The sequence below is a fragment of the Herpailurus yagouaroundi genome, unplaced genomic scaffold (genome assembly GCF_014898765.1).
Source record: "Herpailurus yagouaroundi ecotype Mexico unplaced genomic scaffold, PumYag 162, whole genome shotgun sequence".
NCBI lineage: Eukaryota > Metazoa > Chordata > Mammalia > Carnivora > Felidae > Herpailurus > Herpailurus yagouaroundi.
In genome coordinates, this window is record NW_024412403.1 from 14,334,865 (window position 1) to 14,352,541 (window position 17,677).

Sequence of the window (17,677 nt, forward strand, 5' to 3'; positions counted from 1 at the left end):
GGTAGATAGTTTAGGAAAGAGGAGAGATCAAGAGGACAAAATTTTCCCTAATGTCCCTCAACGATGATATATAAGGTAAATTAAATGACAGCAAGTTGTGAAGATGCATACCAGTTTTATGTATGGCACATGATTCTAGTGAGAGAATTCTTTGGCAGAGAAAATCAAAAATGCTGTTCTTTAAATATAACTGGAGACTCCAACAGAATGAAGTCACATTTCCCAAGACATTTATTGATTGTTGACAGTGAGTGGCATACCATAAGTGCTTACATATTTGTTGGGTATGTCAGGGGATGAATGGTATGTTCTGCCAATTACTGACAGTATATAAAGGTCCAAGGCTAATAGAAGACACAAAATTCACCACATCCTCTCGCAACCCACGTGAAATCTCTTCTCTTGACAAGATGTGTTGCAACTACGGCAACTCCTGTGGCTATGGCTGCGGATATGGCTATGGCTGTGGATGTGGTCCCTATTATGGCTCTGGTTATGGCCTCCGTTATGGCTGTGGTTATGGCTCAGGGTATGGCTGTGTCTATGGCACCAGATATGGCTGTGGCTATGGCTATGGCTCCAGCTGCTGTGGCTCCCAGCCATTTTGCTATAGAAGATGTTATTCCTCTTGCTGGTAGAACATCACTGTCCAAGCCCCACTTGGTTCTGAAATGACAAGCCTTAAGAGAAGGCTCATTCAAGGATCTATATTTATATATCAAGATTCATATATCGAGAGCATTGCATGTTTCATAGAAGATTTGACCTCCAGTAACATTTGCAGCATGGCATCTTGTGGCTTGAGGCTATCGAGTATCATCTAACAGTTTTCCAAAAAGTGTTGTTCTTACTCCCTTAGTATGCATTCTGTGTTGTGACTGTGGCGTGGATCCGTACATTGCACATTTGGGCAATCCCCTTATTGTCAATAAAAATGTTTCATTCCTTCTATCAAATGTCTCTAGTCTCTTTTGAGAAAGCCTCATATCTTGAGGTGTTATGGCTTCTCTTGAAAATTGGGCTGACAATATATTTCATGTACCCGGGTCTCTTTCTGGGTATCCTACAAGCATTTCTTCTCTTACATGCATCGATATAATGTCTTCTCTACCTAAGTCTCATATCCTTAACCCTCCAACACAAATCACACAGTATTGCAGAACTGTGCCCTGGAAATCACACTGTAGGTAGAATGGATGTGGAGGGAAAAGATGAGGACGAGGAGGGATGGCATCTCTTGGGAGGTTGTGACAGAAGCCCAAGGGAAAGGAGGTGTGGCCTGATCACTTAAAGGGTGAATGTGATGGAAGAGAGAGTTTCTGGTATTTCTGCGAAATTGGAAGCTGCCTCAGGTGAAGTGTAAAGAACCAAGGAAAGGGTAAGTTAGAATAAAAGCATGGTATCATATCATCTGAATTGGATGGATTTGCTAATATATTTGTTGGCATAAATTGAGTTTGAGGAAATTGATTTAAGTTACTTAATTGACAAATACTTTTGAATGTGTTTGAAAGAGAACCATCCGGCACACTGAATACACAGTAGAAAAATTGTAGATGAATTTCCTACCCTCAGAGTGCATACATTTTGTTTGTTTTAATAAATATTTTACAAATTAATTATGATAAATTTAGTCACATAATTTACTTGGAGGGAATAAAACAGCTTCTTGGGAAAGACAATGAAGGTTGAAATATTGGAGAGATAGTTCAGGGAGGTATTTTGATGTTTTGTGTCAAATGAACTGATCCAAGTTGACAGAATGACTAGAAAGGACAGCACTAAATAAAAAGGGCAGAAAAGAAATTCATTAAGTTTTGGGTATGATCAGTGCTGCCACAATTTTCAGTTGAAAAAAGCAAGGAACTGTGCTTTAATGGTAGCATTTACAGCATTACTTGCTACAGATATAAGAATGGGATGTAAAGCCCAGTTCTTTCTGAGTTTGAGAACCTACTAGTTTGTTGGGGTCTGTTTTCAATGTCCTTTCCACATGTGCCATTCCAGAACTCTAACCTTTAGATCCTACGGTAGAAAATATTTTTCAGGGTCAAATTCAGCCAGCAGTTTTAAAAGCGACTCACTAACTCATCTCCATGACAAGGGTCATTATAAAGTCTGAGTCTGAGGTACCTGGAGCTTGGAGACTCCACAACATGGCCAATTCCAAGGACGATAGTGCTGCCATCAAGGTCAGCCCTGGAGTGAGGCTATGCCCAGGATATAAAGTGTTCTGCTGATGAAGAGACATGGTTTCTTTCAAGAGTTGGGCATTTTTCACAGATGGAACATCTTTAAGTCAGATCTGGGGACTGACTGTCCTTTGGGTCAATATGAGTGGGCAAACCCTACAAAGATGGGTAGGGAATTCTGATAATGAAGTTCACTGAACATCTAACTTATGGTTTCATTTGTGTTCCTTGTCATTGAATACTTTCTGGAGGAGGGCAGAATATCATTAATTAGGCATGTATATCAAAATTTACATGTGTAGTGAAGTGCTGATCATTTATGAAACATTTAAGATAATTTATACCTCTGGAAATATGTCTTTGTAAGCTAACACATATCTTCAAAATGTGAAATTTGTGACTCTCTTAGTCACAGAACATTTGAAAGTTTCAGCTTGAGTAAAATGGGAACACTCCAATGTTAGAACATATTTTGTTTTAATGCATCTGTTTTTATCGGTGGAAATATTGATTGATTTCAAATTACATGCCAGGCACTCTACTTAGAACTTGTGACTCAGAGATGTACAAAATATAGATTTTTTTCCTACTGTTATGGATCAGTATCCAGAGATCTGAATGGAAATGTACTAGAAATAATGCAATAAATATAGGAATGATTTTCAATAGATCAGGCATATTGCGACCAGAAAGTGGGTTTTTGAAAATTAACATGTCTATTCTAGGGAACCTTTGCATTAGAATTTGTCATTTTGAATTTCAAGACTGACAGAAAAGGAGAGAAAATAAAAGGTAAAGAACAATTGCGTGGGATATGTTTTCTTTAAGCTTCTTGTTAGTGATGACACATAGCAGAATAATCGAACAGACCAGTGACCAGTATAAGAAAAATCAGTTGGAAGTATTCTTAACTGAAAGAAAAATGTCTAATAATTAAAGTTCTCAGAAAAGAAAATCAGCAGCTTTATGAAAAATCTCTGTTGAAAGTACTTGATAAAGGACTTATTTGCACTCATTACTTTATTGTTGAAATTTGAAAGTGGAGTAGAAGGAATAATCTTCCTGAGTTTGTACTTCCAACACGGATTTCATAGCTATTATAGTAAAAAGTTAAATTTTGGATTGTGCCTGAACCTGAAAATAGTGACTTAGACAACAAAAATAACCAAAAACATCACAAACAAAAAGTAAACAACTTTTTTTTTAACTACACATCTGCTGATGGAAAGGTCAGATGCTTGGTTCAGTTGAGAAGAAAGGAATATTTGGACTTAGACAGCAATAAAGAAAGAACCTAGGGCACCTGGTTGGCTCAGTCCATTGGGCGTCCGACTTTAGCTCAGGTCATGATCTTGCGGTTTGTGAGTTTGAACCCCGCGTCAGGCTCTGTGATGACAGCTCGCAGCCTGCAGCCTGCTTCAGATTTTGTGTCTCCCTCTCTCTCTGCTCCTCCCCTGCTCGTGCTCTGTCTCTTTCTCAAAAATAAATAAACTTTAAAAAAATGAAAAAAAAAAAGAAAGAACGTAATTTATAGATGCGATGTTATAAACCAAGGTTTCTGAATCTCAGCACTATTGACATCTGACATTAGATCTTTCAATGTTGTTGGGGGTTGTTCTGTGCCCTGATATTATCATCATCCCTGGTTTCTCCCACAAGGAGACAGTAGGCATATACAGTAGGTATCTGGGTGCAAGAAGCCTGCCAAGAAGTTGTGATGATTCCAGAAAGGAGTTGGGAGTTATTTCCTTCCCCAAGGGCAGAGGTAGATGTTTTGAGAAGGAGGAGAGATCAAAAGGGACAAAATTTTCCTAAATTCCCCCTAAACTTGTTATATGAAATATATTAAAAGATAGGAGGTTGTGAAGTTTGGTATCTGTTCTATGTAGAGCACATGATGCTACTGAGATAATTCTTTGGCAGAGTAAATTAAAATGCTGCTCTCTAAATAGGGTCACCTGGGTGGCTCAGTCTGGTAAGCATCTGACTCTTGATTTCAGCTCAAGTCATGATCTCATGGTTCTTGAGTTGATGAGCTTGGACTCTGCGCTGACAGAGTGGAGCCTGCTTGGGATTCTCCCTCTGTCTCTCTGCCTCTCTTCTGCTCATGCTCTATTTCTCAAAATAAATAAAGTTAAAAAAATTGTTGCTCTTTAAATAAAATAAGAGTCACCCCCAAATAAACAGTTTATTTTACCCAAGACATTACTGATTGTTGACAGTTACTGACACAGCATAGTTGCTTACATATTTGTTGGGTAAGTCAGGGGATTAATGGCATGCTCTGTCAATTACTGGCAGTATATAAAGGTCCAAGGCTAGTAGGAGACATGCACTTCGCCACATCCTCTCGCAACCAACGTGAATTCTCTTCTCTTGACAAGATGTGTTGCAACTACGGCAACTCCTGTGGCTATGGCTGCGGATATGGCTATGGCTGTGGATGTGGCCCCTATTATGGCTGTGGTTATGGAACAGGCTATGGCTGTGGCTATCGTACTGGATATGGCTGTGGATATGGCTCACGGTATGGCTGTGGCTCTGGCTGTGGCTCTGGCTCCTGCTGTGGCTATGGCACCGGATATGGCTGTGGCTATGGCTATGGCTCCAGCTGCTGTGCCTACCGGCCATTTTTCTATAGAAGATGTTATTCTTCTTGCTGCTAGAACATCACTGTTCAAACCCCACTTGCTTCTGAAATGACACACCTTAAGAGAAGGCTGATTCAAGAATCCATACCCCAAGACTTCTATATGTAAGAAATTGCATGCTTTGTAGAAGATTTGACCACCATTAACATTTGTAGGATGGCATCTTGTGGCTGTGTAGTATCATCTTACTGTTTTCCATACGTTGGGCTTTACTCCCTTAATCTGGATTCTGTTTTGTGACTGTGGCAATGATCCAAACATTCCACAGCTAGGCAAATCCCTTATTCTCAATAAAAATGGTTCTTTGCTTCTAACACATCTCTGTGTTCTTGCCTGTGAATTACTCCTTTTTTTGAGGTGTTATGGTGTCTCTTGAAATCCAGCTGACAATATATTTCATGAACCCTCGACTTTTCTCCTTGATACAATACAAGCATTTCTTCTCTTATGTACATCAGAGATAATGTCTTCTCCACCTATTTCTTGCATCCTTCATACTCAGCCCTCACACAGTATTTCATAACTGAGTCCTGAAAATCACACTGTATCTAGAATGGAGGTGAAGGGGAAAGATGAGGTGGGATGTCACCTCTTCAGGAGGCTGTGACAGAAGCCCAAAGGAGCGGAGGTGTGGCTTGAGCACTTAAAGGATAAATGGAATGGAAGAGAGTTCCCAGGATTAATGAGAAATTGGAAGCAGACTCAGGTGATGGATGAATAACTAAGGAAAGGATAAGTAGAATAAAAATGTGGTATCATGTCATCTGCATTTTGATGCAAGTGCAAACACATTTGTTTGCATATATTGAGTTTGTGAAATTGATATTAGTCACTTAACTGGCAAATAGTTTTGAATATTTTTGAAAGGGAACTGTCTTACACACTGAAGATACAGGTCCAACATTGTAGACGGGTTTCCTGCTGTCAGAGTGTTTACATTCTAGTAGGTGATAATAAAAAGAAAAGTAAGAATTAAAATAAATTTAATGTTTTTTTAAAATTTGTTTTTGAAGGAGAGAGAAAGAGAGACAGAGCCTGGGAGGGTGAGGAGCAGAGAGAGAGGGAGACACAGAATTTGAAGCAGGCTCCAGGCTCTGAGCTGTCAGCACACAGCCCGACACGGGGCTTGAACTCACAAACCGTGAGATCATGACCTGAGCCGAAGTCAGATGCTCAACCGACTGAGCCACCCAGGTGCCCATAATTAAAATAAATTTAAATGGATGATTGTTATGGTGGAAATAAAACAGCCTCCTGGGGAAGAGAGTGCAGTTTGAAGTATTGGATACAGTTCTGGGCAGTATTTTGAAGTTTTGTGTCATCTGAAATTTTGGCAGTTGTAAGAAAGTCTAGAAAGGACAGTAGGAAGTGTAAAAGGAAAGAGAAATTCATTAAGTTTTGGGTATGATCAGTGGTGCCATAACTATCAGTTTGAAAGTACAAGGACTAGTGCTTTAAAGGTGTCTTTGAGTGCCCTACTCGGTGCAGATAAGAATGGGATGAAAAGCCCAGTCCTTTCTGAGTTTGAGAGTCTATGAGTTTGTTGGGGTCTGACTTCAGGGTTTTTCCTCATATGCCTTTCCAGAACTCTAACATGTAGATCTTACAATAAAAAATGTCTTTTCAGACTCAATTTCAACCAGCAGTGAAAAATGACTCACTGACCCATCCCCATGACAAAGGTCACTTCACAAAGTGTGAATCTGAGGTTCCTGGAGTTTGGAGACTCCACAACATGGCCAATTCCAAGGAAGATGGTTCTGCCATCAAGGTCAGCCCTGGAGTGAGGCTATACCCAGCATATAATGTGTCTTACTGATGAGGAAACCGGGGTGCTTTCAAGACTTGGACAGTTTTCAGTGATGGAACATTTGTTAGTCGGAGCTGAGGACTGACTGCTTTGCATAATATACATTTAGTCTTACAAAGAAGAGAAGCTACTTCTAGTGATTCCTTGTGGTTGAAAATCTACTCATTGTTTCATATGGCCTTTGTCATCACAGACATTTTTAAAAATGTGGGGATACTATTTTTTTAAGTATTATAAGGTCATTTACATATCCAAACAACAGTCTTCACGAAGTAACATTAAATATATGTTCAAATCACAAATATTGTGACTCTCTTAGTCAACAAACAATTGTGTAGAATGTCACAGTTGGTGAGAGAGGGAGGGAACCACAAGTTCTTTGCTAGGTGGGAAGACCAAAGACTAAATCGTAGGAAAAGTGGGTGGGTGGGTCAGGACCCCATCATGAGACAGGTGGAAGGGAAAAGCCTGGTCACAATATTTTCTCTAGCGATGAATGAGATGTGGTGGTCAGGGGAGACTGGAATATACCAAATGGGTGATGTCAGTCAAAAGACAACATGGTGCAGAATATCAGTATTCCAACCAGATCTCAGAGATATGGTATACCAGTATGTGAAAAAGGGGTCCGGAATTTACATGTAAGGGACAGTAGATTATGGCGAATACACGGATAAAATTAATGTGAGGTGACAAGCAACAGCAATCATAGCTGATAACGTATTTCTGAGTGACCAGACCAAAGAAAAGGCATAGAGTGGATGATTTTTCTTTGGCCATTGTTTGGTACAGTCTCATTTCCAAATCATGTATATTCTTTGTAGTTCCTAAGGATAAGAATTAAAATACTCTTTTATATAAAATAAAAAAACCCCAAAATAATTATGACTCTTATCTTGAGTAAACAAGGAAATTAAAATTGTAAAAGAGAGATAGGGTTGATAAAATCAGAGATCGTGTGTGTGTGTGTGTGTGTGTGTGTGTGTGTACCATTCATCAGGGAAGGCTGGGAAAAATGAAGATATGGCTTCAGACATTGGGTCACATAATGGAGGAAATGGATACCATTGATAAAAGTGATTACTTCTTATAATCAGGCAATGATTTAAGCATTAAATCTTCTTCATGAAGAAACTCAAGATCTTTTTCTTTGATGAGCTATTGCATATTGTTGATGTACTAAATTATAAAATCAGGCATTTGTTCTTTTGGTAATTTAACAAATTTTAACATCCATGATCCAGCTACATGTTATGATTAATGTTGGGGACAGAGGCACAAAGAACACACAGTTCCTTCTTCCAATAATTAAAGATATTCATTTGGATACAAAATAATAAATCATACACTCACATTATAGCATGCCTGTTTATAGGTGTTATAGGGATGCTGAGGAAGAATTCAAAGGAGAAGCCAAAATGAGTCATAATGTAGAAAAGGAGTACTAGACAAGATATTGCTTCTAAAGGAGAATGACATATGAGCAAAGCCATGAAGGATGAGTTGAAATTGATCTGCTACATGTGAAGGAAAATAAAATTCAAGGAAGAGGAATTTTAAAAAGAAATGAATAAGTTGACAGCTTACTGCTTAAGTAGTAACCTCTGTTGGAAAGCTTATAATCAGTATTACACCCATATAGGAATTCTGAGATTCTCTTAAGTTGCATTGTCCAAGATGGTAGCCACTAGAGGGATATGACCATTGAGCACCTGAAATATGGCTAGTCCAAAATGAAATGCATTGAAGTATAAAGTACACACTAGATTTCAAAGACTTGGTATAAAAAAGAATTAAAACTATATATCGAATAATTAAAAAATATTGGTTAAATATTGTTATAATATTTTGAATATATTAGGTTAAGTAAAATATGCTATAAAATCAATCCATCTGTTTCTTTTTATTTTTTTAAAATGTGGCTACTGGAAAATTCTAAAATGCATGTGTTTAATGATACATTCCTATTGTACAGTTTGGCTCTATAAAGTCACAACAAGCTGGCCAGTGAGGACTTCGGCCTAGAAGAGAAGCCATGTTTGTCCACCTGTTATCAAGGTATAGGGAGTAGATCATTCTGGGGAAGTAAGACCACAATAGCCAGTGCTAAAGACTTCAGGGGTGCTTAGTAACAAGGTTTTCATTTGAGATAGTTTGTTCAGTAAATGGGATTAATCAATTTACTGTTTAGGATAAAGAAAAGATGGATACCTTCCTTACCCCAAACACAAAAGAAGTGGCATATTGATTTAAGTTGTAAACATGAAAGTTAATTTATTAGAGTATCAAAAGATGATATAGACTTTCAGGAATTTTGTAAGCCATTTAATCTGAAACTAGTCATGCTAAGAATATTTACATCATGGAAATTGGCAAATCAGACCCCCTACCTTCAGCAGAGGTCATTAAACAATTAAATGGCAGTCCACTGCCCACATGCCTCTTGTTATTGAGAATAAACTTACTTTTTTGAAAGTTTTAAAATGTGGATGTATTATTTATAAACCCGAAAAAGAAAAATAAAACTCCACAGAAATCAGTAAGAGGGGTTACAATATTTCTTTATGTCCAGAAATCTTTAGAGCTTATCTTAAGTTGGTATCTACGTTCCCCTTGCATGAAACGTTGGATTTAACCACATTCTCCTTCTGCAAAATATCATTTCCTCAAGGCCATCCCAATGATTACACTTCCAAGGAGAAAATTGCGTGGATAGTGATTAAGGGTCCAGGATCCAGAGTCACACTACTTGTGCTTTAGCTCCATCAGTTATTAGCTGATATTATTTAACACCTCTGAGCCTCAGTATATTCAGAGGTAAAATGCTAAAAGAGTGCTAAATCAGGATTGTTGAAAGTACAAAATAAATAAAATATGCAAAACTCTACCACCGTGAGAATGCAGTACATTTTTGTTACTATATTTATTATTAGGTTGCTCATAGTTAAGTGGCTGACATTTAACCATTTTAACCTAAAACTTTGTATATGGCTCAACCTTATATATTATATCTATTAATATTGGCAGTATTTTGATAATTCCAGAATTTTAATCCATAATCCCAATATTCTCATGTCAGATACATAGGTTAGACTCCCAAGGTAGATGTTCTGTACATCTATCATACATGTATTCCATAGTTATGAACTCTGACATATGTTTTGATGCCAAGTAAATTGACATTGTGTTTGTCAATGCACTTTTCATAACAAATTAATGGGTATTAGTAAAGTAGTTTATTTTCTGATGATTGGGTCCTTTTTTTTTTTTTTTGTATCAAGTTCTATTAATTAGTAGAGAAGTTTCCATTCGATTTGGCAGAAGGGGTGAGATCTATAATAAAAAAAGCTTTTATTAAGGGGGAGGTGATAACCATAGGTATTGGTTGCAGCATATTGAAGAGCTAATGGGGAAGGAAGAGCAAACATTGAATACAATCTAATATTTCATGTAGCATGAGGTGGAAACATAAAGAATGGTCTAATGGAAATGATGATTCACTCTCCCTAGAGTTTCTAAAGCACAGAACTCATCCTTTAGCTCTAGATACATACTTTTTATTCAATACCCTATGCCCTAGAATAGCACTTGCATGATGTAGGTCTTCAAAAATTCTTGTAAAATTAATTGTTTAGTCACTGTCTGGGAAAAGAATCAATGGAACGATGAGGGTAAATATTAGAAAGCAGGTGATGTGAAATGTCAAGGGGTCATGGAGTTTTCAGGAATGGAGCCAATGTTGAATATGTTTTAGTGGAAAGAATTATGAAAATTGGGACAGTCATAATTAGAAGGCAATCTAGAATGTTTCAGGTTTTAATTTTGACATCGTACTTGCGGATCCAGATGCTTTTAATCTATATTGACTAAAATTTGAGATGTCTAGAAAAGTTACCGTCATTTCTATTTAAATGCTGACTTACAAAATGTTATGAAGATCGTACTCTCAGTAGACAGAGATTGCAGATGCAGAGGAACAGTCCTAGTACCACCATGTGGTACTTAAGAGGAGTCCTGGACCAGGTCTGAGAGGGGGCTGAGTTGTCTGCTTTGGCTGCGAGGTGAAGATCGTAAAGAAACAAAATCCAGATGACAGAAGTGTAAGAGAAAAGTTGCAAAATACTGGCAATCTCAGTCAGACAAAGTGAATATTTTGCTTTTGAAACACTGAAGGAAACAATAATTCATGAAAAAAAAATTCATGGGTCCTGTCCTAGATTTTATGTTATAGGGAGGATTGAGAGAATTCAACTCTACCCTTAAATAGCTTATCATCCTTGGGCAAGACTTAAGTATCCTCAGCCTCCTTTTTCTCATCTGGAACGTGTGTAAAAATGCACACCACAATTTCCTACTTTATGTTGTTTTTGTCAGATTCAGATGAAGTGATAAATCTGAGTGTAACTCAAAAGCTATAGAAAGAAATATAAATGCTAATAATAATTATTGTTGTTCTTCTAATAATTATTTTTTCTTATATAACATCCTATCCATTAAAATAACAATAATTTTACAGGTGGAAGAAATCTCATAGACTCTCGTTCAACAGTTAGTGAGTTACCTAGTTCTTTAGATTCACAGAAAATAGACAGTTATTGGCCTTAAATAATACACAATCGATGAAGGGAATCAGATAATTAAAACACAGCATGCTAATACAACATATTCAGTACCACAATAAAGATAAACTATGGAAGAACAGAGAAATTATGCTTAATACATGTACTCCAGGAATGCTTCCTATACAGGGTATAGTCTAAGCTGTGTTTTAATGAATCAGTAGAATGTGGGGAAGATAAAATTTTGGCAATGCAAGTGGCAGATATTTCAAAACAGTATGTCATACTGGGGCACCTGGGTGGCTCAGTTGGTTAAATGCCTGACTTCGGCTCAGGTCATGATCTAGTGGTCCATGAGGTTAAGCCCCATATTGGTCTCTGTGCTGAAAGCTTGGAGCCTGGAGCCTGCTTTGGATTCTGTTTCTCCCTCTCTCTTTGCCCCTCCCTTGCTCACACTCTGTCTCTCTCTCTCTCAAAAATAAGTAATAAACATTTAAAAATATATGTCATACTGAAAAATGTCTTAAATACAGTAGATTATATTATATTAGATAAAATAATGGTTGTTTTTATTTTGATATTTTGCATCAGATCCCTGATTTATACTAATTTAGATCTTCTCCTCACCTGTCTCTTGCTCCAGCCACATTGCAGTAGCCATTCTACCTGGGTTCCCTCCACTTTCTTGTAGATATAACCGGAGAATGTGTCACCTAATACACCTGCTGTTTGCCTCTCACTTCCAGACACGATGCTTTCCTGTTGAACCTGAGAGGAGATGCTGGAGCGTCTCTCAGTGCCCATGTATGTTTATCTGGAATTGCAGGAGGGCTAGTGCCCCTTGGAGTGAAAATCTAAATTAGGTTTGTTAACATTCCACAGACCTTTAATACGAGGGTTACGTCTGTTTTCCTGTAATTCTCGTGACTAGTTAGGGCCAAATCCTGGCCATAACTACCTGAAAAAAGTTGTTGTCCTTAAAATGATGAGCTTTTTAAAAATGAAATTACTGTGGTAATGCGGCTACAAAGTCTGTGTTGTGTGCTCCGCCCTTTTCTGGTAGTATATAAAGGTCTCAGGGCAAGACATGACATTCAGACTCCAGAAACCTCCATCTGCTCTTCTAAAGAACTACTGAAGCTCCATTTCTTGCCACCATGTGTTGCAACTACTATAGAAACTCATGTGGTAGCTGTGGCTATGGCTGTGGCTGTGGTTCTGGATATGGCTGTGGCTATGGCTGTGGATACGGCTCGGGCAGTGGCTGTGGATATGGCTGTGGATACAAGTCTGGCTATGGCTCTGCCTGCTGTGGATGCAGACCATTTTCCTACAGAAGATGTTATTCATCTTGCTGCTAGAACATAACTGAAATACATCTTTTTCTCTAAGACGACTATTCCAAGCCATTTTTGTTTCAGTGTCCCATAATCACACCAGATCTGAATGAAGAGAGTAGTCAGAGTCTGCAGTAAACTGACTGTCTTCTTCAAAGTCTTCATTGTAATTGAGGGGGTCTGAGTTATTCTATGTTTTTGGAAGGAAGACCTCATTTTTGCCATTGTCCAAGGTTAAACTTGTTATCTTCTTATTCTATGTTTCTCTATTGTGATGATTTCCAAATAAAACACGTTTTACTGCTCCTCCCAAGTTTGTGTATCTTTTCTGTCATACATGTCATTGACATATTTTTGTGTATTATTTCTGTGACCTCCTCAGAGATTGACAGGGCTCATGCTAAACTCTTCGTTCTGGTTATGTATGTCTGGCTTCCATTATGACTGGTCAGTATCCATGACATACTGAATATTACATATCTTGTATTTCATCCCTAAAATATTGAACCTTCTTGGCTGAGTCATGTGTTCTTACTTCATTTTACTCAAAGGTTTGTTTTTAAGCATTTGTGTTTCATGATCCTGGAGCTATCCATTTCACTCTTTCCGTGTTAACCACACTCATGTATTCAACACACACACACACACACACACACACACACACACACGCCTCAAAAGTCTGCTTTGGGAAAATGATGCTCGTGAAAAAAATGGGCTGTAAGGGGGAGGGAAAGAAGGCTCAATAATTAGGTACAGAAATGACCTGGGGACTGGTTAAATGAACCTGAGTTTAGATGGTAGGATAGATAATGAAAGGGAAAAGATGAGCATCAGGGACTTTGTGAAGGTAGAACCTATAAGATCTTAAACATCATCAGTGAAGAAGATGGGAGAAAATCCTAGAGAAGGTAATAGCTAAAAAGTACGTATGTTTTCTTTGCACATAGAATGGTAAGGAATTCAGGGTAGTATATGCCGTTATATATCTGAAAGGCTGGTATAGCAAAATCAATAAGACTAGCATTACAGATGTGTTCTGTGTCTTTCCAGAGACACTAATCAGGGTGGGGTGAATGGGTGATCATAACATACAAATTTCTCAACACAAGAGATCTTTCAATGTGACACCATCTGAAATAAGAGTGATTCCCTCATTAGGTGCTCTATCATGGGATAGATCTAAAACCCTATTACTAGGGTTATTTTGGGGGAGAGGTAGAATTAACCAGGGTTACATATCCATTTCCTGTTCTATTGTAGGATGCTATAGGTTAGAAATGGATTTGAGCTTTGAGACCTGATTGTGATAATGGTGATGCTAATACCAGGAAAATACAGGACCACAAACTTTTATGTTGCCAAATCTAGGGGGAGAAGCCAGATGTAATATGTTTTGGATTGAGAGATCCTATCTTCATTTGGGAGGCAGAAAGACTGTTAGAACTGGAGTCAAAATTCAACCACCCATGGTTAAATAAATTCAGTGTTCTTAATATTCCTTGAATCTTTTTTTTAAAGTTTATTTATTTTGAGAGAGACAGAGACAGTGGGAGTGGGGAAGGTAAGAGAGACAGGGCGAGAGAGAGAGGATCCCCAGTTGACTCCACACTGTCCATGCAGAGCCTAATGCAGGGCTTGAACTCACAGAACCATGAGATCATGACTTGAGCCAAATCCAAGAGTCAGATGCTCAACTGATTGAGCCACCCAGGCATCCCAGTATTCCTTGAATCTTGAAAGAAATTGCAGGCTTAGCAAAGGGAAGGACACAAGAGGATGATAATAGATTATTCTCCTTGGAAGAAATAGAATCACTTCTTATAAATTAGAGGAATGAGTAGTCTTAATCATCACACATTTGTTGAGTACCTAATAAGGGACATTTCATTATGTTCTATGGACAGAGAATTAAAATACTTTAGCCCCACTTTCTAAAAGTGTGGAAAAGACACATACACAAAATCCTACAAGCTACAAAGATCAGAATATTGCTATAATATAATTATAACAAAGGTGTTTGAAAAATACAGAAGGAAAAAACAGAAGAGAGGCCAAGACAAAGAATAAACAAGAAGAGTCAGGCATATTTCTGAAAGAGAGAGAAACTTCTAGCTGAAATATGAAAGATGAATAGAAGTTGGTCCATCATAAAGGGAAATAGCCTCTGAACAGGGGAAAAAGATGTAATACGTTTCAGGAAAGGTCTATAGCCTAGAGCCTTATTGCAATAGATATCATCAAAGCTGGAGGAAATGTAATCACTAGTTGGACTTAAGGAATAAATTCACAGGTGTCGGTAGGCTGAATTCAAAGGTGACCTCTAATGACATGCATCCTTGTATGCTTCCCTCCTCTTCAGTGTGAGCAGGTCTTGGAACTTGCCTTTTACCTTTGCAAAGATGATGGGATAGCATTCCTGTGATTATGTTATGTTTGGGGTTAGAAGATAAAACTCAAGATGAATAAATCTGAATTTTAGATGAAAACCAGATAACTTTTTAGTATGTTTCATGCAATATTTGGGGCGTACTGGCTAAATCTGGAAACTCAAGTTTCACAGAAAGAGATTTTTCAGATGTCCTGGCTGATACTTTGAGTGTAATATCATGAAGCCCAAACAGAGATCCTAGGTAGACTGTGCTTAGACTTCTGATCCACTTAGACTGGAAAGAATAAGTGTATATTGTCCTGAGGTGCTATTTGCGTGCGCAAGTGTGTGTGTGTGTGTGTGTGTGTGTGTGTGATAGTTTACAACAGACTTTCTCTACTGTTCTCTAAATTATCTGGTAAGAGGTGTGGTTGACTTGGGTGACCCCTATATCATTTCTGTATATCAACAGAGATTAGGAGACAGTCATACCAGTAGGTATTAAGAGTAGACCGCTATAGAGAGAAAGTGAAAGAAAAGTCGAGAGGCACTCTCAGACATACTTGAGGAGACTGGCTTGTGAACACAACATTGAAATAAATTTTACCTAGGACCCAAAGTGCCACTGGGAATAATGAGACTTGAAAGTGTGTGGTGATTTTATAACAGAGTAATTTCACAGCGAAATGGGTCACCATAAGAAACAATAATGTTTAAGCCTCTAATGAGTAGAAAGGGACACTTGATGTAATGAAACGAAGAACAGACACTTGATCTTTGTAATGTATTAACTGTGGAGCTTTCGGTAAGGTTCCTAAACCTCTTTGTACTCCAATTTCCATATTACAAGTTATCTACCTCTTTCACAATTTTATTGGGGTCACATAGATTAAAATGTCTGAAGGAAATTTGTGATTTGCAAAAATTTCAAGTCTTTTTTAACATTTTTTTAAAGTTTACTTATTTTTGAGAGAGAGAGAGAGAGAGAGAGAGAGACAGAACATGAGTGGGGAAGGGACAGAGAGAGAAGGAGACACAGAATCTGAAGCAGGTTGCAGGCTCTGAGCTGTTGGCACAGAGCCTGACATGGGGCATGAGCTCACGAGCCATGAGATCATGACCTGAGCTGAAGTTGCTGAAATTGGATGCTTAACCAACTGAGCTACCCAGGCGCACCTCAACAGTCTTTAAAGGGTATATTTATGTGTGTGTGTTGTTCTGTTTGAACTAAATGAATACCTGGAGTTGATAAAAATTTATTGAGGAATGGCTCTTGGGGTAAAATTATCAGAATATCATATGCATGGGTATTTGGATTCATAGGAACTCTACAACATAGAATGTTGAGGTTCTGAATTGGGCAGCATTAAGTTCCAATGAAATCCCCTATGTAGTATTTAGTAAGCTAGTCAATGTAATTAGTCAAGCTTATTTTAATAGTCATATTTCCAAACCTAAACTTTGCTACCCTCCACAGAGCCTTGTTACATATATCGTTGGAATCATGTGCTCAGATGATTGGATAATTGATGGAAACTTTCTTGACAGATTTGTAATTGGCTCAAGACAATTCCTGGGTGACAAAAACCAAACATGGTTTCCCAATAAAACTGGAGTCTATAATAATTGTTTCATTTAAGATAGATGCTATAGCTGTGAAAAGATCAAGTCCTCTCATTATCAACTGACAGGAGTGACTTATACATGCTAGATATTAAATAAATATTTATTGCATGAATCACAAAATTCATTACATGCCCTGGCCCTTCCTTGTCAGTATATAAAGGTTCCAGGGTAGTAGGTGACATTCAAACTTTGGAAGCACTCTTTCCCTCAACGGAAACCTCACCCTCTGCCACCATGTGTTACAACTATTATGGAAACTCTTACGGGGGCTGTGGATATGGCTCTGGCTGTGGCTGTGGATATGGCTCTGGCTGTGGCTGTGGATATGGCTCTGGTTGTGGCTATGGATATGGCTCTGGCTGTGGATATGGTTCCAGACATGGCTGTGGCTATGGCTGTGGCTATGGTTGTGGATATGGCTCTGGCTGTGGCTGTGGCTATGGCTGTGGATATGGTTGTGGATATGGCTCTGGCTGTGGCTGTGGCTATGGTTCCAGATATGGCTGTGGCTATGGAAGTGGCTGCTGTACCTGCCGACCATTTTGCTACAGAAAATGCTGTTTTTCTTGCTGTTAGAACATCATCCTAGAATATTGTATGCCTCTGAAGAAATATTTCAAGATTAACATTTTTCCCTAAAAGATGCTTCATTTTATTATCTCTACATGCAAGTAAGAATTGGATTCCACCTGTGTTTACTTCAGAGAACCTGTTATTGAGGAATTATGAATGTTTCCATTATGTTACATGAAAACAGAAGATTTGATTCTGGTTATGTTCAAAATTTAAATTCTTGGTTATCCTGTTCTATGGTTTTGTATTGTCCATGAGCATAAAAACCTCCATATGTGGGATAAAAGTATATTTTTTCAATACATAAATTTCACTTGTTCCTGAAAGTTATTGAGTCCTTCGGGCCAGATTCATCACCGACGTTAGTATTTGTGGCTTCCCTGGAAGGTTGGGTAACCACTGTGTGAGCTGAACCTTTTGCTTGATTTTGCTGTTAACATAAGATTGATCTAAAATGTAAAGTCCGGGGGTGTCTGCCTGGCTCAGTTGGTAGGCATAGGACTCTTGACCTTGGGGTGGTGAGTTCCAGCCCCACGCTGGGCATGGAGGCACCTTAGAAAA

At 38.3% G+C, this 17,677-nt stretch overlaps 3 protein-coding genes across 3 annotated transcripts; all 3 read left to right on the plus strand.

The window, feature by feature from the left end:
* The first annotated feature begins 4,538 nt into the window (after positions 1 to 4,538).
* Positions 4,539 to 5,161, plus strand: LOC121035713 (keratin-associated protein 6-2-like). The gene has a single exon (XM_040483609.1). It carries the CDS (start codon positions 4,577 to 4,579, stop codon positions 4,856 to 4,858), a length of 282 nt encoding a protein of 93 aa, XP_040339543.1. The 5' UTR covers positions 4,539 to 4,576; the 3' UTR covers positions 4,859 to 5,161.
* A 7,208-nt stretch (positions 5,162 to 12,369) lies between these two features.
* On the plus strand, positions 12,370 to 12,613 carry LOC121035714 (keratin-associated protein 21-2-like). The gene has a single exon (XM_040483610.1). The coding sequence runs from the start codon at positions 12,370 to 12,372 to the stop codon at positions 12,571 to 12,573; it is 204 nt and encodes a 67-aa protein (XP_040339544.1). The 3' UTR covers positions 12,574 to 12,613.
* A 4,136-nt stretch (positions 12,614 to 16,749) lies between these two features.
* Positions 16,750 to 17,405, plus strand: LOC121036023 (keratin-associated protein 21-1-like). The gene has a single exon (XM_040484074.1). The coding sequence runs from the start codon at positions 16,778 to 16,780 to the stop codon at positions 17,117 to 17,119; it is 342 nt and encodes a 113-aa protein (XP_040340008.1). The 5' UTR covers positions 16,750 to 16,777; the 3' UTR covers positions 17,120 to 17,405.
* The last annotated feature ends 272 nt before the right edge of the window (positions 17,406 to 17,677 follow it).